Source organism: Columba livia, chromosome 22 (assembly GCF_036013475.1).
Source record: "Columba livia isolate bColLiv1 breed racing homer chromosome 22, bColLiv1.pat.W.v2, whole genome shotgun sequence".
Classification (NCBI taxonomy): Eukaryota; Metazoa; Chordata; class Aves; order Columbiformes; family Columbidae; genus Columba; species Columba livia.
Genome location: NC_088623.1, coordinates 3,039,675 through 3,065,778, shown reverse-complemented (window position 1 = coordinate 3,065,778; position 26,104 = coordinate 3,039,675). Strand labels below are relative to the sequence as shown.

General features: G+C 52.9%; 1 protein-coding gene across 6 annotated transcripts; it reads left to right on the top strand.

The window, feature by feature from the left end:
* Window positions 1-5,307: 5,307 nt before the first annotated feature.
* Window positions 5,308-25,762, top strand: SLC41A1 (solute carrier family 41 member 1). 6 transcript variants are annotated; one of them, XM_065038639.1, is made up of 12 exons: window positions 5,308-5,428; window positions 5,930-6,230; window positions 6,377-7,103; window positions 12,512-12,619; window positions 17,301-17,372; window positions 17,473-17,617; window positions 17,937-18,083; window positions 18,846-18,993; window positions 19,581-19,660; window positions 21,042-21,176; window positions 22,153-22,301; window positions 23,569-25,762. In XM_065038639.1, the coding sequence occupies exons 3-12, from the start codon at window positions 6,624-6,626 to the stop codon at window positions 23,752-23,754; spliced, it is 1,650 nt and encodes a 549-aa protein (XP_064894711.1). In that variant the 5' UTR covers window positions 5,308-5,428; window positions 5,930-6,230; window positions 6,377-6,623; the 3' UTR covers window positions 23,755-25,762. The 6 variants fall into 6 exon arrangements, with proteins under 6 accessions (XP_064894711.1, XP_064894710.1, XP_064894707.1 ...); XM_065038638.1 differs by having other exon boundaries at window positions 5,930-6,233; XM_065038635.1 differs by having other exon boundaries at window positions 5,930-7,103.
* The last annotated feature ends 342 nt before the right edge of the window (window positions 25,763-26,104 follow it).

Below are 26,104 nucleotides of genomic sequence, written 5' to 3'. Positions count from 1 at the left end.
GACCCAGTTCTGAAGGATCACTCAATGATTGGGATCTGCACACCTCTGCTTTCTTTCCGCCCCGCTTTACTGCTCCTGTGATACATTCTCAGCGATTGCCTCTCATCTTTGAAATCTTAGTGTCATCATGTAAATAACAGTGTCAGGATGATGCGCTGGTCTTTTCTGCTAAGATCATGTACAGCTTTGCATTGCATGAGTAGTTATTTGATAATGCCAAGTATATTGTGAGGACACAGAGTAATAGCTCTGTGAGATATCCTTTTTTTTTGTGATGAGTCACTGTGCTTTGAGCACGTACAGCAATTACCTCTGAATCATCAGAAAAAGGCTGATTTTCTGCTCCGGAGTCACATAAATGCGTGTCCAATTCCAGCGTGTTAACACGTTTCTGTGTTACATCTATAGCCATTTCCTTTCTTCCCCTTATTTATGGCCAAGCCTACAAAGCTGACAACCGTGACTCAGTAACGTGCCCGTCGTTGTCCAGCCGGAGCAGACCAGCTGATTTAGGGTCACACTAAATGCTACACGATGGAGAAAAGGTCACATTCCACACCTGTATTTTCTTGGTTTATTTTCAGCCTCAAGTGACCATGGAGAGTCCAGGCAAAGAGCTGGAAGGAGAACACAGGAACAAGGTGTTTGCAAAGTTGTTTCCTCCAGCCTTGCATTTGACAGTCGCATCCTTGGCTCCTCTTTTGCCCTTGTGTTTGGGATTTCGTGGAGCTGCTGAAATCCGTTGAGAAGTTCTCCAGCAGGTGCTGTGAAAGGTTCCTCGCTCGGCACAGCACGAGTCTTACCTGTGCCATAGAGCACGACATCCACCGAGGGATCTGGAGGCCACTCAGCCACGGCTTGGGCTCAGCCTGAGACCCTGAATCCTGGCCTGAGACTCTGAATACTGGCCTACACTGGTCTTTAGTACTGCAGGCTGCTGCCAGGTTGAACCCCGCATGGATTCCTGCCAATGCCTCCTGTCCTCACCCGCAGCTCCCATGCAGAGCTTGAAACTTGAATCTGAAACTTTTACAGATGTGTTTGTCATTTTAGTCCCCAAATTCAGGCTCTTACAATAACCCTTTAAAGAAGGTGACCTTATTAACATTTAGAAATATGGAAAGGGTGAGTGTCAGGAGGATGCAGCCAGGCTCTTCTCGGTGACAACCAGTGACAGGACAAGGGGCAATGGGTGCAAACTGGAACACAGAAGGTTCCACTTAAATGTGAGCAGAAACTTGTTCCTGGTGAGGGTGGCAGAGCCTGGCCCAGGCTGCCCAGGGGGTTGTGGAGTCTCCTTCTCTGCAGACATTCCAACCCGCCTGGGCACCTTCCTGTGTAACCTCATCTGGGTGTTCCTGCTCCATGGGGGGATTGCACTGGATGAGCTTTCCAGGGCCCTTCCAACCCCTGACATTCTGTGGTTCTGTGAGCCCGCGCTGCTCTGACCTGCCAGGTCTCTAGTCCAGTGTTGGCGGTTGCAGGGCAGCATCTCAGTGCCCGTAGCAAGGCCTAGAAGTGCCGTGCAGGGATTTATTTCCCTTAACCGAATAACACAGCGTTGCCGTGCAGGGGACTCGGCTCCGCTTTCCGGTTCCACGGCTTCCCAGGGTAGCGGGGGCGGCCGAGATAAAGAGCTCAGCGTGGTGGGGAAGGGAGGGACCCGCGGAGCTGATCTCGGAGCCGCGATGCTGGGCCCCAGAGGAAGCTGCAGCTCTCAGCAGGAAGGAAAAATGACCGCATGGAGGGGTGGTTAATGCAGGGGGTAGGGGACAAAAGGTAAATGCTCTTTGGAACTGATGGATTTACCTCCAAGTTGGGCAGTGGGGTATGAGAAGCGAGTCATGTAGGGGACTTCTCACGCATCTTTTAATTTATATTTTCGATCCAACACAATTGTATGGTTTATTGTAGCCCTGTAAATACTCAGAATCACTTGAACACTGTGCCTGAGCTTGCACTAGAAAGGCACCATGTGGACGGGCCTGGCTACGGTTCAGCTGTTTAACCGCGTTAACCAAAAAAGCTCCTGATTCATGGCAATAATCCTCTGCTTGGTGCCTGTGCTGTGTCCGTGCTGCCGCTCTCCACCTGCTCTCTGTCCACTTACCACAACTACCCCAGCTTATTTTCGTGTTTTCTGGATGGTGAAGACAATTAGAGAAAGGCAGCAGCTGGGTTATCATCACAGATTGATCCAATAGCCACAAGAACGGATATAAACTACTCTAGAAAGCGCATAGGGGCAAACAATATTTTTTCCATATTCTATTTTGGCTGCACTGCAGCCGCTACATCTGACACGTGCATATCGAAACTACCTTTACACTTAGTAGCTCACCTACTGATCTTAGTCTATCTTGAGCGCAGGTCTGTGTTCAGCCTACCCAACCAGCTGTGTCAGTGCTCAGGACAAGTCATTATTATTTGCCCTGGAGAACCTTTATCCTTCCAAGCACACCTGGATTTTTGAATGTTGGCAGTGCGGTACTGCCTAGCTCTAAACAGACACCAGAAAAGGTTGTGATCCCAAATCCTCTTTGAGATGTTAGGAAGTGAGACGATCTTCACGGAGTAGGTAATGGGGGGAGTTCAGAAATTATTTTCATGTAGACTTTTTTTAATATCAGTATCTGCGCTGCTCAGTCTGGCAGGTTTGTGGTGTTAGGAGCGGATCAGGGTTGGCTGCTGACGTTCTCACCTGCCCTCATGAGCTGCTTTTGCTCCGGACTGACATCTCGAGCAGTAAGTCATTATCCATCGCCAATTCAGTCTGGAAGTTTGGCTGTTGAGATCCCCAGTTACAAGAGATTAAGAACAAGGTTCCCTCAGAATCCTTGACCACAGGCAGCTGGGGCTCCGTGCAGATCAGCGTTTTGATGTGACGGAGTGGTGGAGCTACAACAGGGAGCAAAGGCTTTGACAGGACACTGTCAAATTCTGTGTTAGGTGGGGGTTTGGAGTGAATTCACAGAATCACACAGAATCCCAGAATGTCAGGGGTTGGAAGGGCCCTGGAAAGCTCATCCAGTGCAATCCCCCCATGGAGCAGGAACACCCAGATGAGGTTACACAGGAAGGTGTCCAGGCGGGTTGGAATGTCTGCACAGAAGGAGACTCCACAACCTCCCTGGGCAGCCTGGGCCAGGCTCTGCCACCCTCACCAGGAACAAGTTTCTTCTCAGATTTAAGTGGAACCTCCTGTGTTCCAGTTTGCACCCATTGCCCCTTGTCCTGTCACTGGTTGTCACCAGAAGAGCCTGGCTCCATCCTCATGACACTCTCCCTTTCCACATTGATCCCCAGGAATGAGTCCCCCCTCAGTGTCCTCTTGTCCAGCTCCAGAGCCCCAGCTCCCTCAGCCTTTCCTCACACGGGAGATGCTCCACTGCCTTCAGCATCTTGGTGGCTGCGCTGGACTCTCTGCAGCAGTTCCCTGTCCTGCTGGAACTGAGGGGCCACAACTGGACACAATATTCCAGGTGTGGTCTCCCCAGGGCAGAGCAGAGGGGCAGGAGAACCTCTCTCGAGGTTGGATTCTTCTGTGAAAAGGGGGAAATCATCCCATACCCATCGTAGCCTCCTGAGTGCTTGCCCCGAGCTGGCCAGCTGGGTAGTGCTAAAGCTACGTGGCTGCCGTAAAACACGTGGGCACCACATTCCACCATCTCATGTAGCTCCACGGTAAACTCTTTCCAAGCATTTTGTTGCCTTTGGTACCCGCTGTCCCGCAACTGGAAACCCGTTTCCTGCCCTTTCATCCTCAGCCTTTCTGATCTCTGTGCGGCAGCGTCGCTGGGGGGGATTTTATCTATTTCTGTTTTCTCGGGCAGTTTTTTGTCCCTGCGCTTCCCCTTCCTGAGCGTGCAGCTGGCCGGGCTGCTCATCAACAAGGGCGCGTTTTGGTTGTTTTCGGTAGGGTGGGGGAATAGTGGTTGCTCCAGGGGAGATTTTCCAAGCCAGGAAGGAAAGATGAAGGTGGAAAGCGAGCCTGACAGAGCAGGTTTATTTGGACAAAGGAAAACAGAGGCGAGGGCTGGAGGCAGGATTTGGAGCTCCGTTCCCAGCCTGAGTGTGGACCTGTGCTATGGATTTACTCAAGGCATCATCTCTGTGTATCTCAAGTTTTCCTTGGTGTCTCTTTCCCAGTGTTGCACCAGGAGGCCCTGAGAATGAGTTAAATGACTGTAAATGCTCATCACCCCTTGAAATACCAGGTTCGAGTAGGCTGTGCAGCAGCAGATGGGCACAAAACCCAGCGCTCTGCCAGTTACTGTATCAGTGACACTGCTCATCTCCTCCAGAAACTCCACTTTCTTAAAAGAAACCGATTTGCAAAGGTTTTTTGGGCCTGAGAAAGTTAGAAAAGACCTGAGTGGGTTTATCTGAGCTGTCTCCATGCTGCTTTATATAATTAGATATCCCGCTCTGCTTCCAAACCAACAGGTATTTCAGGAAAGGAAGCTCCTTGTGCTCAGTTTTTAATATGAACAGGAAGAAATTAAGTAGCGTGACCCACATCTTTAAGTGGGGGTCTCGATCACAATGGATCTCCTGCTGCCATTGACCACAACTCCCTTTGCTTCCTTATTTTAAGCAATGAAGTCACCGGCCCCACTTGACTCGGTGTAGGTGGGGGGGGCAGTTCCTGCGCTGTCACACGCGTGTGTCACATTGTCACCATTGGCTCCGGAGCTGTCTCCAAGGCACGGGGCTGGGGATCACGTCATCGCCCCGGGTAATAACTCACTGCTGAGTGTTTCCTGGGAGGAAAGGAAAGGAAAGGCAGGAAGGAAAAACGACAGTTGGTCACAAGTTCCAGTCATGCAAAAAAAAGAAGAGGAAGTAAAAGCCAAACGTGAATCAGAAGAGCTGGTTTCATTCAGGAATTCCACAGGGCGACAGGGCACTGAGCTCTGCGGTTTATGTGTTTGTGGTGGGGCGGTTTGGTGCGAAGATGCAAAGCGAGTGCATGACGCTGTTCTGAATATTGGCTGAACCGAACTCCAGCAGAGAAGCCCGCGGGTCTGGCGCAGAGGCCTGAAAGCCAGCATGTACCGCCCGTGCCCTGTCGCTGCTCCTGGGCCCCCAAATGGCAGAAAATGCACCCAAGCTGTGCTTAATTAACAAGGCGGATTAAATGATAAACCGCCCCCGCTCGCCGCATGTGGAGCCGGCGCCATGTGACCCGCAAGCCACGCCCCCGCGCCGCCGGAGAGGGGCGTGGCCTCCGTCTCCCCCACCCTGCGTGGGCAGCGCGGCGGAGAGGGGCGGGGCCAAGTGTGACGCCACACACGCCTGACCAATGGGGACGCGGCGCGGCGCGCTGGGCAGGGCCACGATTGGCGGGCGGTGATGTCAGGGAGGTGCGGGGCAACCTGCAGCGGGTCCGGCGCGGTGCGGCGGGCAGAGCGGAGCGGCCGCGGCGGTGAGATGCGCGGAGCGCCGGGCGGCGGCGGCACTTGGGGTCCAGGGGCAGCGGTGGGGCCGGGGCAGCGCTTCCCCGGGGCCTCTGGGTCCGCTCCGGTGGGTGGTGGCTTGAGCGGCTACGGGGCTGCGGGCCGCCCGCTCCCCCCGCGCTCGCCCGGTAGCGCTTCCGCGGGGCTCTGCGGCAGCCCCAGCGCTGCGGCATCCGGGGAGCGGGCAGAGCCCCGGGCCGAGCGCCGGCCGCCGGCTCCGCGCGGAGTTTGGCCTCCGGGTGTCCCTGCATTGCGGGTTGGGTCCCTCCCGGTGCTCGCTTTTGGGGCAGAGAGCTGTTTTCCCCCCGGTCCCCTGACACAGCCCCCGAAGGGCTGTGAAAGGAGGTTTAGAGTCGAGGGGATAGCGCAGCATTCAATGTACGTGCAAGGGAAACGCGCAGATGAATGAGCCGTTATACCGACTGCCACGACACCCAATAGAATATCCGTTTTCCTCCCACGTATTTCAGGTGAAAGACGAGTTCTCCGAGCGTGACGTTGGCTGCGAAGCTGTCCAGATGCCAGCTCCCACCCTCCAGCCTGCTCAGCTCAGAGAGTAACCTCAACAGGCGGCCTGCTGTTACTTTAAATAAGAACTCCCTTCACCTCGTGCTGGAAGGTGAGAAATTCTCCTGGAAGAGGACGGCAGTGACACTTGGAGCTCACAGGCTGTTTTGGCAGGGAGCACGAAACAGAGCAAAAGCCCCCGGGAGCCTTCAGGCTCAAATTCCGCAGAGGGACAGTGCTACTGGAGAAAGCAACCAAGCCCTGGTAGTAAGAAGAGCTTTTCTGGATTGTATCATCTCTAAAAGCCAGTACTTCTCGTACCTACTCTTTTCTTTCTCATCTATTCAAGCGTCTGTGTTATTCAGTGGTCTTTACTTCATCTGTTTTTCTCTTGGGTTGCCCCATCACAGCAGGAAAAAGACCTGAAGAAAGATGCGCTGAAGCGCCACACCTCAAAGACGACAAGTTTGGCTGCCGAACAGCGTTGGAGAGGAGGAGAACTAGAGTGAATTTGCTGCAGCTCCCAGTCCTTGTGGTGTTCCCTGCTCAGTGCTCAGCATCCTCTGTTCCTGGACTTTGCTTGATGGGGATCTCTGGTGCAGGAGCAGTCTCTGCACTCAAAGGCAGGCGAGCGGGGGTAGGAGAGGTCGCCTCTAGATGCCGGAAAGGCCATTTGTACAAGCTCCTGGCAGAAGATCTCTTCTGGAACAGCTGCTGGCTGTAGGTCCACCAAGCCAAGGGTCAGGAGAGCCGCTCTGCAGCATGTCTTCCAAACCAGAGCAGAAGGAGACCCACCAGGGCAACGGGGCCGTGCTGCCCATCGTGCCCATGGACTGTCTCACCAGTCCGGACCGGGGACAGCTGGACCCCCCAGATTTCCGGGGACCTAATGGAGACGGGGTAGAAGTGGTGGTGCTGGAGTCTCATGCCAATGCGAAAGGAGTGCGAGAAGAGGACGCCCTGCTGGAAAACGGCAGCCAAAGCAATGAAAGTGATGACACCAGCACAGACCGAGGTCCCGAGCCAGCCTCGCCACTCAAGGAGACCTCCTTTTCCATCGGGCTGCAGGTCCTCTTTCCATTCCTGCTGGCAGGCTTTGGGACAGTTGCTGCTGGAATGGTGCTGGACATCGTGCAGGTAGGACTGACGCTTCCCTGGCGTGGCTCTGGGCTTTGAATCCCGCTTATGTAGACCAGGGCTTGATCTCAAGCCAGGAGGGGCTCGAATGGCAAGGCTTGTTCAGCAGATAGCAGCTGCAAGGAGAGGAGACCTGATACCTTGAATGCTGTTTGGGGTAAAGGGAGATGGGGGGAGACCTCAGTGGTGTCTGGAGCGGAGGGGGAGAGGTTGCGGGCAGTGCTGTGCCGCAGCGCCCGGCTCCGAGGAGGAGACTGCGGCTGGGACACGTGCGGCCAAAGCACCTGCCTGGGAACCAAGACCCCTCCGTGCGTTACAGCTTGAAATAAAGCTCCCCTGGTGGTGGCTGGAGACACCCCAGCTCCCATCACTGATTCCATGGGTTCTGTGTCCCTTTTCCATCTCCGGTGTTTGCTGTGCTGTTCCAGCGCGCCGGCCGTGTTAACAGAACCACAGAATGTGAGGGGTTGGAAGGGACCTCGAAACTCATCCGGTCCAATCCCCCCATGGAGCAGGAACACCCAGATGAGGTTACACAGGAAGGTGTCCAGGCGGGTTGGAATGTCTGCACAGAAGGAGACTCCACAACCCCCTGGGCAGCCTGGGCCAGGCTCTGCCACCCTCACCAGGAACAAGTTTCTTCTCGTATTTTAGGTGGAACCTCTTATGTTCCAGTTTGAACCCAACGATGCTCCTGACGCGCTGTGTGCGGCACACTGGCGTGGTGGCTCATTCCAGAACTTGAAGCCCGGCCGAGCCACCCTTGCGCTGCATTTTCACACTGTTGAAGTGGCCAAGGGTGCCTGGGCTGAGTCGGTGGTTCCTCCCGAGCCTTAGGAAGGGCCAGACAGGGAGCCGCCTGTTACTCTGGGTGAAAACTGTGTTACCAGACAGGATATGTCATTGGGTCTCTGTGACAAATGACACGATAAGAACCCGATGGCTGTGTGTCTCACTTTGGTTTTAGGTGATAAACGTGACCGCAGGGACCGCGGCTCTAGCGCAGGATTTCAGGCAGCAGATCAGCTGCTGTTGTCTCGATGCTCAGCCCAAAACGGTGACCGAGGCACAAAACCCAATCATCTGTGTAGCGGAGGTTTATGAAGCTATTTGGATGGAGGAGGCGGCCCTTTTGGAGCTGCGGTCAACCAAAAATGCTCCGCTTGAAGCTCCTCTGTTTGCTTAAGTGCGATAAACAAGCCCTTTCAGTATTGGCATAGAAAGACTCAAATGCCAGTCACTCGTCGGTGTTGCTGGCGGTTCCCATCGTCCCCACCCGAGCTGTGTGCCAGTAACTCACACGTGTTTTGTATCTGTGGGTGGTCAAGCAAACATTTCTCCCCTTTCTCGTCCCTGATGCAATTTCCCCACATGCCTTTGCGTGCCGGTCATCACCACGGCCTCACTTGATGCAGCCTCTCGAGATAGCTGTGAAGTGACTCAAAACAGGAAAGGCTGCCTCTGCTGCATTAATCCAGGGGAGATTCACCGGAATAATTTTCTTAAAGGCGTTTTAAACGCGTTTCCCTTTGCAATGTCTCTGTAAACCCATGCGTGGCCCTTCTGGGAATTTCCCAGAGCCTGTGATTTGAACCCAGCCTAAAGTCCTTCCTCTGGCCGGGGTGAATACTGCGGCGTGTTGCTGCATTCTACCTTTTATTTTTATGATAGTTAGAAATAAAGCTGCATGGCTCCTCTGTCCTGCAGCAGCTCAGCGTGTGGCTCCACAGCTTGTCCTGCCAACTCCCTTAAGCCTTGCAATGAAATGAGGCATCTAAACGCCTTGGGGTGGAAAAGGGGGATGGGAATGTGCGGTCCGGGGAGCTGATCCTGATAACCGGCTTCTCGGAGCCGTGGATGGAAGGACGGGAGCACATGAAGTGGGCGGCTGGCGCAGCCGTGGTTTGCAATGGACGGAGAGCTCCGTACGCTCAATTTCCTCCGTTTTGGGTGAACGGACTGATCATCCAGCTGTTAATTGGTCACCCCACTGTGAAAACAAGCAGCCTTGGCCTTTGGCCATGCTGTCCTGTTAATGCGTCCTGATGGATTTGCTTCTTGGAAGGAGAATTTGCCTCTGCTCCATGGAGATCGGCGAGACCTTTGCGCCAGGCGATGTGTCCAGTAGCCGACTGTTGGCACAGTCCCCTCTCCCGGCAGAGCCCCAGTTGTTGTTTTCCAGATTTGTCTGCTCCCTGGCGGTTCTTTGGATGGGATGGATGGTGTTTTGTATGGAGGAGGGATTCTGCTCATTTCTTGACAGCACCCCGGCGCAGCTCTGCGCTGTAGCTCTGCTGTCCAGCCGCTTGTTCCATGGTGTTTCGGAGGGAGAAGCGAAGCAGCCGCACCAAGGCCGTCCCAGCCCCGACCTGCAGTGCGTCCCTCCCCTCCGAGCCGCCGTGGATCACCATCCGCTGCGATCGGATCGCGCCATCACTCGTGACTGCTGTCAGCCTTAACTTCACACGCGGTGACTGAGGACGACAGAGGCTGAGACGCAGCTGTTACCTGGGAAATACCTGTTGCGTGCAAGGGCAAAGCTCCTGAAAGGCAGCGAGCCTGGAGGAAACTGCAAAACGGCACCTGGGGTTTGGTGTTTCTTCCAGAAGCTCCATCGGGCCGCGGTCCCATCTCTGTCCGAGCTCCGTGGCTCTGGTGTTGGTGTAGATCTGTGTTGAGGGCCCACAGGCCCCGTAGAAAAACAGCGTGTTTCTGTTACAGGGGTAAAGGGGCTTTAACAGCTCGATGTCCTGAACTTCAGTTTATATTTCCTCTTGTGTTGCCCCTTTTTTGTCTCCCCCAAACACTCTGGTTCTCCCCTTGGACCCACATCTCTGGGAGGAGCTTTGTTCTCCGCAGGAGCCGGGGAGGCCCCGAGATGTGCTGAATGCCCGTAGGCCAGTGTTGTATAACATCTTATATTAAGAAAGCTGGCAGGACCCCACGGGTCCTGCCCTTTGCAGTGAGCAAGCTGCTGATGTCTGCAGAAACCTCCTTGTTTTCATTCCCTGAAGATGGCTTTTGTTTTTCCTTTCTCAGGGAACACCCCTGTCTTGCTCAGGGAGCCGCTTGTGCCGGCTCCAGTTCCAGCTGCTGGCACCGGTTTGCAGCGCAGCCGCCTTTAAAGGTGAATTTACAAAGCCAGGGTTGGGATAAGGTGAGGGAGCTTGCACGGAGCTGTTGCCTGGTCCTGCCCCCGTGGTCTCTGGAGGCAGAACGAGCCAGGAAACTTTTGCGCAGCAACTTCCAGCCCATGGACTGAGTAACGCTGACGTTCCTTTTGTGAGCGATGCTGCTGACGCCCAGCGCGTCCCGTGGGGAAGCGGGAGCGTGTTGCTTGCTGATCAAACTCGAGGTGCTAGAGGGAAGCCATGGCGAAGGATTCAGCCGGACAACAAGGAGATAAATAATCGTAATGCCTGCCTAAAAATAGACTGAGGAGAGCTGAGCTCGCCTGTTGCTGGATGTGACCTTCAAGGAAGCGCAGGCTGATGTGCCGCTGCGTTGGGTGAAGTGTTTGCGATGGGTTCTGCCTCCTGCCCAGCAGTAACAGCGAGCTGGGATGTCCCTCTGCTTGCATTGTCCCTTCCTGAGCACCCATGTGGAAAGGGCTCCCGAGTCTTGGGGTGGCTGGAGCGGGGGCTGCGGGGACACGGTGGTTTCACAGAATCCCAGAATGTCAGGGGTTGAAGGGCCCTGGAAAGCTCATCCAGTGCAATCCCCCCATGGAGCAGGAACACCCAGATGAGGTTACACAGGAAGGTGTCCAGGCGGGTTGGAATGTCTGCACAGAAGGAGACTCCACAACCCCCTGGGCAGCCTGGGCCAGGCTCTGGCACCCTCACCGGGAACAAGTTTCTTCTCATATTTAAGTGGAACCTCCTGTGTTCCAGTTTGAACCCATTGCCCCTTGTCCTGTCACTGGTTGTCACCAAGAAGAGCCTGGCTCCATCCTCATCCTCAGGTGCTGTGGCTGGGAGAGGGATGTTTGTCCCATCAGAACAGTCTGGAAACCAGGGATCCTTGGGAGCCGTGTCCTCAAGCAGAACGAGGGCTGTGGCTGTGCCTGACATAGCCGAGCAGCTTGTGTCTGTGCACCCGCAGAGCACGGGGAGCTTGTCCTACCAAGCTGGGCTTTTATCAACTGGGAAACAGGGGCAAAATGGCCCCAGTTCACCCATCTCAAGCACCCCTGTGAGCGCCGCTTTCTCCCCAATGGTTTCTCTAGTGAGCGGTGTCGCGAAGGAGCCGGCAGGAGAGTGGAATGTGTCGGTGCGCTGCTGCAGGCGAGCAGCACAAAGGGTGGAAAAACAAACACAAATACCTGAAGTGCTGCCCCACGGGAAGGGATTAGTCATGCAGGTAGAGCAACTTGTGTTTGCTGTTAGGTGTTGGCCGATAGTTTCTTGCTCTAGGAAGAAATACCTGTCCTGTTGGCTAATGATCCTGGCGGTCTGAGCTGCGGGAGGTGGCGCCTGGTGCAGGTAACGTTTGCACGAAGAAAAGTGCAAGAGCCGTGACTGTCAACACCTTCGGCTTGTGAGAACAGGATTCCAGCCGTGCCCGTGTCCTTTAAGGAGTAGGGCAGGGTGGGAAGCGGGGGCTATTTTGGATGCTGCTTGCAAAGCACTCATGAAAATAAGAAGTGGGGCCATGGAAAATAAGAAACGGGGCTGTGATGTTTGTGTAGCTTGCAGGGCTTTATTTTAAAATACGGTTGTGAGTGTTTTGGGGTGGTTTTGTGTTTTCACAGGAGCCAGTTGCTCTCTGCTTACCCTGCAATTACTCTTTGTCTTTTTTCCTAAATAACCACAGCTGCCTCTTCTGCCTCATGCCCAAGTGGGCTGACTCGCCTCTGGAGCCAGAGTAATTAGTAAATACCTGAGTAATGAAGGTGCCAGGTGAGGAAGGGGGAATGGAGGCCATGGGGGCTGCTTTGTGGAGCTGGCAGGGTCAGGAGCACCAATACCCTGCTCTGAAATGGCTTTGTAAGCCACACATATAGGGAATGGCTCTCAGCTGAGACCAACCAAACTCCAGTACTTGGTTCTGCCAAAAACTGCAAGTATTGGGCAAAGTCTCATCATCTTTCCCTATTTTGGCCTCTGCGTGCATAAACATTCTGCCAGTGGTTAATCTTCAGGGGATTTTCAACTGGAAGTTGCAGGCTGAGATCTGTTTTTTAAGCTTAGCAGGAACATGTTGTCGCTACTACATGAATGTTAGAAACAGTAAAATTGCTGCCAAATTCAGAGTGTGGCAGCAGAAGGGAACCGAGTTGTCTGCTCAGGGCGGCGCGGCCGGTGCTGGGATGCAAAGTAAGCGATAAGTGAGATGCTCAGTCCAAAGCAAACGTTTCTGCCGGCCACGATTATTCCTTAATGGTCTTGTTTGTTTTAATCTTGCAGCACTGGGACGTCTTCAAATACGTGACCGAGATATTTATCTTAGTACCTGCGTTGCTGGGCCTGAAGGGGAACCTGGAGATGACTCTGGCGTCTCGCCTGTCGACAGCTGTGAGTATCCAGGGAGTTGGGAGGGAGTCCCACCGGACCAATCGGGTTTGCAGCTTTAATAGTTCTGAAGCCCTGCTGACAGTTTTCTTCCTCGTCGTGGCTGCTCGTGGGCCTGGAGACACGATGTGCTTTAATATACGAGGTGATTCCATCTGATTTTCTTCACGAGGAAGCTGAGCACAGGCTAAAACAAGCTGGGTTTAGGAGGGCCAGGAGATGAGAATTGTACGGCAAAGGGTAAAACGCAGGGGACCTCACAGGGAGAGCTGGAAGGTGGATTGACAGCCTCTTGAGGTTGATGGAGAGGCACGGCTGGGCATTTCTCGTGCTTGAATTCAGTCTGGTCCCTGCAGAACAGTGAGCTCCCTGTGAGGGATGGGGGCAGGCTCTGCTCGCTCCTCAATGCTGGGTTAGTCCAGCTGTAAATGAGTTGCTTTGTGTTTAAATGTTTCTATAATGCAGCAGTCTGTCTCTGAAGCTGAGCGCGGCTGCGGAAAGGCCGACCCCCTCTCTAGCACGGACAATAATACTCCATCCTTCTGCAGAACATCTTCTGCTTGAGCGTGACAGCAAGTGACTGCCTGATGTTTCTCTGTTTCCCACAATGGGAGTACACGTAGCTTTGAATCTTAGATCTGCAAGGTGTCAGCTGCCTGCTGCCAAGCTTTTAGCTCTGTGCTGTGAATTGCTGGGAGAAGAGCCCTTGCAGCAAGAGCCTTGCCAGCGCAGAGGAGCTGATGGGCCTGCGGCAGCTGCTCAGAAGGTGCTCGCTGGGATGCAGGGATGCAGAACGGCCTGGGCGGTCCAGCAGCCATGGCTGGCAGAGCTGCTTCTGAGCATCCGCCTTCCCTGCAGCATCCCCGTGCTGGTCACTGCAGGAGAAAGGAGAGTGTTGAAAAGGTCTCTGTGTATCCCCAGAAGGATTCACCACCTGCAGTTTAGGGCAACAAAGATGCTGAAGGGAGTGGAGCATCTCCCGTGTGAGGAAAGGCTGAGGGAGCTGGGGCTCTGGAGCTGGACAAGAGGACACTGAGGGGGGACTCATTCATGGGGATCAATATGGAAAGGGGGAGTGTCAGGAGGATGGAGCCAGGCTCTTCTCGGTGACAACCAGTGATAGGACAAGGGGCAATGGGTGCAAACTGGAACACAAGAGGTTCCACTTGAATATGAGAAGAAACTTGTTCCTGGTGAGGGTGGCAGAGCCTGGTCCAGGCTGCCCAGGGGGTTGTGGAGTCTCCTTCTGTGCAGACATTCCAACCCGCCTGGACACCTTCCTGTGTAACCTCATCTGGGTGTTCCTGCTCCATGGGGGGATTGCACTGGATGAGCTTTCCAGGGCCCTTCCGACCCCTGACATTCTGGGATTCTGTGATTCTGTCCGCTCTCCTGGGTCTGCTCTCGTTCCTCCATCCTGAGCAATGAGGTGATGCTGGCTGTGACTCTGCTCCTCAGTGTTTTCTTGTTGGCCCCTGAGGGTTGTGGGTGTGTTCCTGGATGGCAGCAGAGCCAATGTTCCGAGCTGCTCGTCCAGCCTTTGTCACCTGCAGCCCCTCCTGTCCCTTCCCTCTCACCCGCTGAACCTGGGGCACACGAGTATCACATTCCGGAGAGCCTGCGGTTGTCCCTGGGGAGCGGGAAGGCAAACGGCGTTTCCCCAGACTGGCCCTTGGCTTGGCCTCCGCTCGCCAGCCCCTGCCTGCCCGTTCCTGCCGACCACGGCATTATCAGATCCAGCCCTCGCTCTTCGATCTCTGAAGGAGCCGAGCACTGAGCTGCCTGGAGAACGGCTGTGCCAGCCTTACCGGGCCAGCGCTGGGCTGGGGCTGTGTCCCTGGGCTTCTAGGGGGGGACAAAGCTGCTGAGAAGCTTCGTGCTGCCCCTGCTCCAGCTGTGCTCCAGTGCCAGGGCTGGCAGGGACACGCCAAGAGGCTGAGCTTTGTTTGCCCCTCCATTCTGGGAAACAAATCCCTTTGTTTTATTTGCTCTCCATTGTTTGGAGCATGTCAGGATCCTCGCTGTCCCATACACGGGCTGTTCTCCCACTTGGCCTTGGCCAGCTTGTACTGGCTGGTGTTTCTATGGCCTCCGTTTTCTCCATCCTCTTTCCTTATGGGGCTGGAATGGGGCAGCACTGGGGCAGCTTGGCAGAGAAATGCTGCTGTGTAGAAAGCCGCAGGAATGCCAAACTGTCCCCTGTGTTCATCGGTGGCTGCAGCAGGAGCTGGCACAGCTGGTGTCCTCATAGCTCTGCGTGGTGGGACAGGGCTTTTCCCTCTTGGTTTTTCCCCCTGCCCTGCTCTTCCATCGGCGCAGGGACCCACGGGCAGGTTTGCGGGGGGCGCTCCCCCTGGATCGCTGCAGAGCGGCCTGGGGTGCGTTCTCAGACCGTGGGTTTCTAATTAGGGCTGCATTAAGGCACCTCAGAAATTCCTTTCACAATTAAGCAGCCAAACTTTCCCATTAGTTAAAGGATTAAAATCCCGTTGCCAGTGACTACAGCTAGGTTATGTTAATCCCAACCTAATTGCCGTGTGGCTGGAATGTTAAGGTCAGGCTTCATATAGAGCTCAAATCCCTGTGCTGGGTGCGCTCAGTGCTACTCCAGTCAATTTGTTGATTTTTCTCTAGTCTTTCCTCCTTTGCACTAAACCAACTGGAATCAATTCACTCCAGAGACAGACGCGTCTCAGTGCCGGTTGAAATGAGCTGATAGTTCTCTCAAGGGGAGCAGGAGGATTAGTTGATCACCCCAGCAAGGAAACCTGAGAGGCACAAACCGCTGCTGTGTTGTTGAGCACAAGTTTGAGTTTCACCCTGTCAGCCAGTAACTCCAACACGCATTTACCGCTTCACATTGCTCCCTTACGCTTTCATAGCGACAAACTTGTTTCCTCTTCGTGTTGCGATAGATTGGATATAATCTTATACCCTCTACCTGTCCATTCTTTCCATGACCTAGAAGGTGGTAGGGAAGCGCAGAACCCCTGTGCTCTGCAATAACCAGCAACCTGCGGTGATTCCGCTGGGTTATTCTGCTGGGTTATTTTGGACCGTACGCCAAAGAATTAAAGCAACTTTCCGTCTGTTCCGGTTAGTGTGATCAGCATCTCCCGTGGCGGTGCCGGGTGACCCGTGTGCCGCCGCTTCCCGCTCCTCGGTAGGTCTCCACGTGGCATTAGCCTTGTTTACTCAGCTTTTAACCGAAACAGCTGGTTTTGCTGCCAGCTTTCCCCACCCATGTGATGCTGCCCTGGCCTTGGTCCGTACGGGAGCGGGGCGCACGGGGAGCTGACCTGGGGGGCAGCGTGACCCAGCTGGGCCTGAGCCAGGCTCGGCTCAGCAGCCAGCGGGGTGAATTCAACGGGTGAATGAGCAGCCGTGCGTGACTCCGTGCGGGGACAAAGTGCATCTCGTGGCTTTTGCAAGGTTTTCATCAGACGGTCCGTTGATGTCGATTCCTCTTTGCGCTCCCTTCAAAACCCCTTCTGTAGCGGGTCTGGTTCGTCGGAGAGTGTCGGCCTGTTCCTGCAGCTGGGAAGGAGAAGGTGCTGAAGCTAAAACTGGCACCAGCTTCAGTGTTCTGGAGTGCAAGACCAGAGTAACTTGACAGAGGCGCTTTAGTTCCCTGGGGTGTAAGGCCTGAGTGATGGTCACAGAGTGGCTGACACTGGAAGCTGTGCTGCCATCAGAGACCTGGACAGGCTGGAGAGCTGGGCGGGGAAAAATTTAATGAAATATAACAAGGGAAAGTGTAGAGTCTTGAATCTGGGCAGGAACAACCCCAGGTTCCAGTATAAGTTGGGGAATGACCTATTAGAGAGCAGTGTAGGGGAAAGGGACCTGGGGGTCCTGGGGACAGCAGGGTGACCATGAGCCAGCACTGGGCCCTTGTGGCCAGGAAGCCAATGGTACCTGGGGTGGGTTAGAAGGGGGTGGTCAGTAGGTCAGAGAGGTTCTCCTGCCCCTCTGCTCTGCCCTGGGGAGACCACACCTGGAATATTGTGTCCAGTTGTGGCCCCTCAGTTCCAGCAGGACAGGGAACTGCTGCAGAGAGTCCAGCGCAGCCACCAAGATGCTGAAGGGAGTGGAGCATCTCCCGTGTGAGGAAAGGCTGAGGGAGCTGGGGCTCTGGAGCTGGACAAGAGGAGACTGAGGGGGGACTCCTTCATGGGGGTCAATATGGAAAGGGGGAGTGTCAGGAGGATGGAGCCAGGCTCTTCTGGGTGACAACCAGTGATAGGACAAGGGGCAATGGGTGCAAACTGGAACACAGGAGGTTCCACTTAAATCTGAGAAGAAACTTGTTCCTGGTGAGGGTGGCAGAGCCTGGCCCAGGCTGCCCAGGGGGGTTGTGGAGTCTCCTTCTGTGCAGACATTCCAACCCGCCTGGACACCTTCCTGTGTAACCTCATCTGGGTGTTCCTGCTCCATGGGGGATTGCACTGGATGAGCTTTCCAGGTCCCTTCCAACCCCTGACATTCTGGGGTTCTGTTACCGCAGAGCTGCGCCCCAGCTGGACACACAGACACACCTTTTCTACTGAATTGCTTTCCTCTAAGAGCTAAGGATTTGAGGTCATTACTCTTTCCTGCTCCTGGTACAAACTTGCAGGAGTTTGACTGTCAGCAAGTGCAAAACACTATCAGTTTTTAATGATGTTGCGGTGTCCTCTTGCAGGCTAACATTGGCCAAATGGATACACCCAAAGACCTCTGGAGGATGATAACGGGGAACATGGCTCTGATACAGGTAAGGAAATGTGAAATAAATGTTTGTAGTTGGTGCAAACCCAGCTGTGACAAGTGACCATTTTGCTCTCTCTTGGTAACCAACTGGTTTTTATTTTCAGGTTCAGGCTACTGTGGTTGGCTTCCTGGCCGCAATCACAGCTGTGGTATTTGGTTGGATCTCGAACGGGCACTTCAACGTTGTCCATGCTATCCTGCTTTGTGCCAGCAGTGTGGCTACTGCATTCATCGCTTCCCTTGTTCTGGGTGAGACACAGACCCTGCGCACCCTCCAGGCCTCAAGTTGCACCAGGGGAGGTCGAGGTTGGATCTGGGGAACAATTTCTTCCCCAAAGGGCTGTGGGGCATTGGAACAGGCTGCCCAGGGCAGTGCTGGAGTCACCATCCCTGGAGGGGTTTAAAAGGTGTTTAGACGAGGTTCTTGGGGACATGTGTTAGTGCTAGAGTTGGGTTATGGTTGGACTCGATGATCCTGAGGGTCCCTTCCAACTGAAATGATCCAATGATTCTTCCTGAAGTTCTGGGCTCCCCTTGGCCTCATCCTGTTTTCCTCCTCTTTTGGTAGGCTTGATTATGATCGGGGTCATCGTCGGATCCAGGAAGATGGGGATCAACCCCGATAACGTCTCCACGCCAATCGCTGCCAGTCTGGGGGATCTCGTCACCCTGGCTCTGCTTTCAGGAATCAGCTGGGGCTTGTACAAAGAGATGGGTGAGGAGCAACAAGAGGCCTTTGTCTCTGCCTGGTCCTTCCACGTGCTGCTGCGTCTCCCTCTCATTTCACCCTCTTCCTTTACCCGTCCTGTTCTGGGGTGTATAGGATGCCTGGCCTGGAAGCTTCCTCAGTTAGTGTGACCTAGTCAGAACTGATAAGGGGAGCAAACGGACCTTCTTACTGCCTTGTAGCTGCAGACAGTCTTGTCAGTGATCCACATACTTCCTTCTCACCAGGTAAAGTGACAAGGGGGAGATTGTCTCCCTTCCAAGTGCCAGGGGCTTGACTGTGGCTAAAGCAGCGGGAAAAGGCAGCTGTGGATTTAATCATTGGTGCTGTCAGCACCAGCTGGGGATGCTGAGGGCAGAGCTGCAGCTGTAGGGCTCTCGATTTCCTCCTCCTCCCCTCCACCTTCCTTCCCCGGCAGCTGGGACGCGGGGACGTGACTCAGCCAGGTTCAGCCAAAGGTGAAGCAGCACCGGGAGGTCTTGCCCAAGAGTGGGAAGTGGGAATGAGCAGTTAGAAACTGAAGAGATCTCACTTGGATCTGTCGATAAAGCTTTTGTGAGTACACCAAGAGAAGGAAATGCTGTGTCCTGCAGATCTGAGGGTGGCCCGCTCTGGTTTGCTGGAGTTTCTGGCTCCGGAGGGAGACAGCAGTGTGCAGACAGGTTTGATGAGCTCGGGTGACGTAGCACCTCACCTCCCCACAGCGGGAATGTGTCCTTCATCTCTTGTTTCTGCTTATTTCCCCTTCAGAGATCAAAACCTACGTGAATCCTTTGGTGTGCGTCTGCTTCGCAGCTGTGCTGCCCATCTGGGTCGTCATCACCAAGAGGAACGAAGCAACCCGGGAGGTGCTGTACTCTGGCTGGCATCCGGTCGTTATGGCCATGGGCATTAGCAGGTAGGGAGGCACGGGGGAATTCAGTCCCTCTTCCCCAAACACAGACAGACAACAAACCCTTTCCCCCAGCCCTTTCAACCTCTTAGCCCTTGGAAGATTCTGGAACAACACAGGACCAAACATCGGCTTCCACAGTCCCAGACTGTCAGTAAATGGGGGGTTATTTTGTGTTTTCTATGTCGTGAGGCTCAGGAGTGATTAAGCACCTGCCTGCTGGAGTCCAGCAAAGTCCCAGCTGCTGCACAGGGAGATTCTGGCATGGCCGTGGAGTAAACACAGATCCTGTTTAGCAGTGTTCTGCACAGGAGCCCTCTCTGCCCTCCGAAGGGCAGGATTGCTTTTGATTACTGCGTTGCCGCAAACCATACCTTAGGGGATTTAGTCTTTGATGTTTTCTGGCAGCGATGAGAACAGACCCTGCTAAAATTGTCTTCTGCTATCACATGTTGAGGCTTGAAATCACGTGCAACAACCATAGGTGTGTGCCAGTAGGTGTCTGTGTCACCCTTGGGTGCACGTGCTGCAGCAGAGGGACCCCCCAGTGCTCTGAGCTTTCAGCACTGACCTCTTCAATCTTCCTTCTGCAGTATCGGGGGCTTAATTTTGGACAAAATGGTCACGAATCCAAACTTTGCTGGGATGGCCGTCTTCACGCCGGTTATTAACGGTGAGTTCCTTTCCGCTCTGGCTTTGCAGCTCTTGGAGACTCTTGGCAGAGGGTGAAGTCGCCCCGTGTGCCTATTTGGGGCAGATTAAAGAGACTAATTGATTTCCTTTGTATTGGGTGGTTAGACCCAAGCTTTCCACAGCGTGGCCCAGGAGGCCGTTGTCTAAACGACACGTTTTCCAGGGGCCCAACAAAAACTCTCTTCATTTCCTAATTCCTCCTGGCTGGTGAGACACCCCCATCTTCCAAAATATGTGCCTTGTGCCACCTGGTGACATAAAGATTTGGATTTGCGACTCAAGAGTCAGGAAATAGAATCGTTCCTGGTATAAAGCTTTGTCCTCCCTTTTGCCTAGTGAACCAAGGAAACTCTTATATTCGTTACTTTTTGCAATAACAGAGCTAATTCTGCGCCAGTGCATCCTGCACTAGTGGGTTCCACAGATGCATTGTGCTTCATGCGAAAATAATACATATAGTCTGTATAAAACCTATAGGTATATTCTGTATAAAACCTATAGGTATATTCTGTATAAAACCTATAGGTATATTCTGTATAAAACCTATAGGTATATTCTGTATAAAACCTATAGGTATATTCTATCTAGATATATTCTGTATAAAACCTATAGGTATATTCTGTATAAAACCTATAGGTATATTCTATCTAGATATATTCTGTATAAAACCTATAGGTATATTCTGTATAAAAACTATAGGTATATTCTGTATAAAACCTATAGGTATATTCTGTATAAAAACTATAGGTATATTCTGTATAAAACCTATAGGTATATTCTGTATAAAACCTATAGGTATATTCTGTATAAAAACTATAGGTATATTCTGTATAAAAACTATAGGTATATTCTATCTAGATGTAGTCTACATAAAACCTATAGGTATATTCTGTATAAAACCTATAGGTATATTCTGTATAAAACCTATAGGTATATTCTGTATAAAACCTATAGGTATATTCTGTATAAAACCTATAGGTATATACTATCTAGATGTAGTCTACATAAAAACTATAGGTATATTCTGTATAAAAACTATAGGTATATTCTATCTAGATGTAGTCTATATAATAGAAATAACTTCCTGTATCTGTTTTGGTGGCTGACTTGTCATTTTTCAGTTTCACGTATTTCTTCCCGTCAAAGCGGCAGTAATGGAACTGCATCTGTTTTACGAAGGGGAAGCTGTAGAACACTGTGCTTTGTCTCAGCTCTTCACATCCTGCAAAAGTGGAATTCGGGTCAAAAATAGACTGTCCCACATTATTCCGGCAGCTGGCAGCTCCAGATCCGCCGGCTGTTGGAAACGGCTCTTTGGAGCGTTGGAGATGTCATTTTCCTGCTTCTCTCCATATCTGCAGGTGTGGGTGGCAACCTGGTGGCCGTGCAGGCGAGTCGCATCTCCACGTACCTGCACATGAGCGGGATGCCCGGAGAGAGCTCCGAAACAGCCCCTCGCAAGTGCCCCAGCCCTTGCAGCACCTTCTTCGGCTCAGGTATCTAAGCTGGGTGTTGAGATATTAGCATATTGACTCGTGCCAGCAGCATTTGCTGGTTCAGCTTGTCCGTGGCTGGTTAAACTTGTCGGTGGCAGCGCTGCCGTGGGAAATGGTGGCTGAATTCTGCTGGGAGCTGGGAGCTCACGGTGCGGCTCGTCCTCTGGTCTGCTCTGCCCTCTAGAGACGCTCAGACCGTTTGCAAAGCTGCCGTGCGGGAGGACGCAACCCTCAAGTCCCATGTCCTGACTGTGTATACTGTAGATCCTCTACTCTCTCCACCTTTTCCAAACACATCCAGGCTCCTGAGAGCCACCTTGGGGCTGCTGGAGCGTTGCAGCTCTGCTGGGCTTACAGAGCTGCAGAAAGCTTCGCAGTTCTGGAAAGCTTTGCAGCTAGAGAAAGCATCGCAGTTGCAGAAAGCATCTCGCTTCTGGAGGCTTCCTGGCAGCTCTGTTATTTGTGACAGTCGTGTGGCAGAGCACAGCCCAAACGTGCCCTTCAGCACAGAGATTATTAGTGTCCAGGCTTCTAAAGAGGCTGCAGCCTTTGGGCCAAGGGTGCCCCCGAAGAGCGGCGAGAGGTCTCTGATGTGGTGACCTGTTAGAAAGCAGATCGCCCACCAAGGAGCAGACAAGAGCTCCGAGGAAATTTGGTGTTGACAGGGAATTCTTAGCTCTGCGCTGTCAGATGTGAGACACGAGTCCTCCTGGCAGCTGGAACAGCTTTCGTTCCGGGGATAGAACTAAACTTTCCTACCAAGCTGGTGCAAGGAGTCCTTGGGTATCCTGACAGCTGGGGCACCATTCAGGGCGTTGAACCAGCCTAAATCTGCCGCCTGGGGATGAGGGTCCGATGTGCTGGTCCCTGCTTGTGCTTTAACCACCATTGTGCCACCTTGTACCCTGGGGAAGCTGCAGAGTCCTGTGTGTTCGAGTCCACCTGAAGCCTGAGCTCTGTCTGGGTTTCCTTGCAGATGTGAATTCTCGCTCCGCTCGCGTGCTCTTGCTTCTGGTGGTGCCTGGGCACCTGATCTTCCTTTACACCATCAGCTCCTTGCAAGGCGGCCACACGACGCTCACCCTGATTTTCATAGTTTTCTACATGATGGCTGCGCTTCTCCAGGTAAGTGGGAGCCCTGCCGGGGGCTGGGGACCCTCCGGGATGAGGGGACGCTGCGGTGTCACCTGCACTGGGGACCTGTCCAGCCAGTTCAGTTGTAGATACACCGCTTGAGGGTGCAGCGATACAGCCTGTCGCTAGGCAAGAGGTTTGTGCACTAGGGAGAGTTACGCCAAGTAGATTGTATTTGTCAAATGAGCTGGTATCAAACTGAATAAATCCTCGGTTGTTGATACCTGTACACACTGTTTTTCTTACCTCCCGTTCTTGACAAGTTTTGAAACTTTAAGTCGCTCTGATAGCGGAAGCGTTTACCTCTTGTGTCTTCATCTGTCATATAAAAGGCGCTTTAGCAATTTTAAAACTGCTGCTGAAGGAAAGGGGATGTGGGATTTGCAGGCCCCCGTGGCTCGTGTGGTCTGTCCTGCCCCGCTCTGTGCCGTGGGGCTCCTGATTTAAGCCCAGCTGTGCTGCCCCCTCCGCTTGGGCCTGGTTTCAGCGTCCCCTAAGCCCGACAACCGAAGGCAGCGCGAGGAAATGAGTCAGAGCATCCATCAGGGGCCGGAGCAGCGAGCTGTCAGCCAGGGGCTAAATTTAGGTTGTGAACTGGTGCTTGGGCGCTTGGAATGGAGCGAAGAGAGAGCACCAGAGGGACCACCCTGTACTGGCTGCTGTGTCCTGAGCTCCGCTGTGTCCTGAGCTCCGCTGTGTCCCCTCCCGGCCCCGGGGACACCAGGGCTGTTAGCGACAGGCCTATGGACTCTTCACATCCTTGTCCCGCACTTAAGGCTTGAGAGACCCCGTGTGACTTTCTTGTCTTCAGATATTAACATGAGCCTCTCGCTGCACTGAAGTGGATGGGGAGAACATCGCCCTGGTGGTTTCAGCTGCTGGGCAGTTGCTGTTTTATTTCTGGAAGCCGGACCCTGCTGTCCCTTCCCAAGCATCTTGCGTGCTTCCAACTCCCCTCTTTGCCCTGTATCTCCTTGAGCTTGTTCTATTTAGATCTAAAAATTGAGATGTAAAATTTACACCTATTTTTTCTAAGCCTAAATTTGGTGGTTACGTGTGAAGCTAAAGAAGGATCGGGCAGAGACTGTTAAGGATTTGGGTGCCCAGGGGCCATCTGAAACTCCCCAAATTCCTCTTGGTGCTGTTTTTGTTGCTTGGGGGAGCGGTGGCTCTGACCAACCCCCAGCTCTGTCCTTAGGCTGAGCTTGCAGAGCTCAGGATTTGTGGCTGATGCAGCTCTTTCCTTCCCACATCCCAGGTTGTCATCCTGCTGTACGTTGCCGACTGGATGGTGCACTGGATCTGGAGCAGGGACCTCGACCCTGACAACTACTGCATCCCGTACTTGACAGCGCTGGGGGACCTGTTTGGAACGGGTCTTCTCGCTTTCAGCTTTTACATCCTCTGGCACATCGGTGACCGGGACTCCGATGTGGGCGACTAGCTTATCACGGCTCTCCTCCTCCTCTCGTTCTGTTGTCGGTGTTTCATTTCCCCCACCCTTGCTCTCCTTGGCTTCCTCCCCCCACCCTGTCTCTCTTGAGACTTCATCTTTGATACTGGATTCTCATTATTTTCAATGGGAACTTTATGTGGTTTATATTTCAAGCCAAGTTTGTACAGGAAGTAAATCTAGTTTTAGGAAGGACAAAAAAAAACAAATTATAAGTGTAACAAGACAATCACCAAGTGCAATTCCATAGTAGTTGGGTTTGAACCGAGGTTACAGTGAAGACGCTGATCAGTCAGATTGCACAGGGAGCTGGTCCCGGTCACTAGAGCTGCTTTTTTCGCTTCATAAGCGTTTTAAATACTGGAGTTAAGGTTCAGGTTTATTTTACTGAACAGGCACCTTCTAGCACCCCTCGAGGATGAGGGTGTGGGGTGCCTGCTGTCTCCTCAGCTCTTGTATTTGCTCTTGGAATCACTGAATCCCAGAATGTCAGGGGTTGGAAGGGACCTGGAAAGCTCATCCAGTGCAATCCCACCATGGAGCAGGAACACCCAGGTGAGGTTACAAAGCTCCAAAGCACACGAGAGGGATCAGCAAGGATGGGTTCTCTGTGCCAAAACCCCCATTTCCGTGTGCGCGCAGGGACAGCGGTTGAGCTCGGGGTCTCATAGAGTGTCCTGAGCTGGAAGGGACCCAGAGTTCAACTCCTGTCTGTGCACAGGACAGTCCCAAAACTCACACCGTGTGTCTGAGGATGTTGGCCAATTGATTCTTAATGTTGACAGGCTTGGGGCTGTGACACCTCCCTGGGGATCTTGTTCAGTGCTGGCCAGAACTAGCTGAGCTCTACAAAGCCCTGCCCAAGTGCAGACAGGTTTGATTTTTAGGGCAGGAGTGATTTGTTAGAACAGCTCCTGCCTCCCGCTGGAAAACAAAGCTAAGGCACCTGTCCAAGTCAAGATCAAAGTTTGGGATCAAGCATTGTCCCAACCCAGAGGTCGGCTTGCAGAGCTGGTCCTTATCCGGAGACGAGCGTGTTGGAAAGGAAGGTCAGGATTAGCGAGTGGGCAACCAGTTCTGGAAAGCCGCAGAGCAGATGTGTCCAAACCGATGGGCGCTTGGGCTCTTGCTGTCTCAGGACCTCTCTGAAGCTGCAGAACCATCTTTCCCTGCTCGTGTGGGTGTCTGAGCTCTGCTGCCTTGGCCGTGTTCGGGAGGCAGAGCGGGGATCTCGCCCTCGTTGCTCGCTCAGACCCTCAGAAGAGCAGGTGACCTATTTTTGAGACTGTTTTCCCCTTTCTCCCTCGCTAACGTTAACGTTCAGCCTCGCTTTCCCCTTCCGCACCTCTGAATCTCGTGCTCTCCACCCCGCTGACGTGACTCGGCTCGTTTGGCCAAAACTGTTCAAAAACCCCCCAAAAATAAACCAACAACCCAACCCTCAGCCCATCCTGTACCCAGGTCTGGGGTATTTTCTGCTGCTCACTTCATTTCTCTGCCTAACGTTGAGGAACAGATCTGAGACTTCCTCCCATTAACACTTAAGCTTTTAAACATATATATATATATATATATAAATGAGAAACTCTCCTGGTCTTTTAGGTGTCACATCACTATTTAGTTCCCCAAGAAAAGATTCCGCAGATGAAGAATCTGCCGCTCAGTCTCCTGTAAAATGAGGAGGCCAGAGGTGCCGAGAGCTGTTGCTGCTGGGCTGGGGGTGTCCAGATGTTCGTATAAGGTCTTGAGGTGTGTGGGGAACAGGTCAGGGAAGACTCTGATTTAAAATTGAACAATATCGATGGTCAAAAACTTTTCCCACCAGTTGCACTCAAATGCATGCCTACTCTACAGCTGACTGCAAATGAAAAATACTGGTTTACTCTTTTTATTAAAGGAAGAAGACTGTCTTAATTATTTATAGCTCCTATAACTGAATTGACAGATGTCAACTTAACTGATAAATTATATTTGGTTAAATAAAGATGAACTTTATTTATGTGGCCTGTGGTGTTTTTCCTTCTTGCTCCTCTGCTTGGTTAAAGGTGTCTCTCGCATCTTTGCAGTTTATTTTGGCTTACTAAATATCAGGGTGCAGGATGGGTCATTTGCCATCTTGGGGTGTAGGGAAAGGGTTGTGTTTTCCTTTTCTGGTTGGAGGAAAGAGTGATGGGAGAAGCTACTGATGCATGTTGGGAAGAGAAACGTCTTGGCATCAACTTGACCTTGAAGGAATCCCAGCAGCTGGGTAGCGCTGCATTAAAAGTATGTACATGTGTGTATATGTTGTGGATTCTCCTTCGTTTTCTTATTTCAAAGGGGAAGAGTCTAGGGGTGCAGA

Coding starts and splice junctions, on each gene's coding strand:
- SLC41A1 (XM_065038639.1), top strand. CDS start 6,624: ATGCCGGAAAGGCCATTTGTACAAGCTCCTGGCAGAAGATCTCTTCTG. Junction 18,084..18,845: donor GGGCTTGTACAAAGAGATGG/GTGAGGAGCAAC, acceptor TTTCCCCTTCAG/AGATCAAAACCTACGTGAAT. Junction 21,177..22,152: donor CAGCACCTTCTTCGGCTCAG/GTATCTAAGCTG, acceptor GTTTCCTTGCAG/ATGTGAATTCTCGCTCCGCT.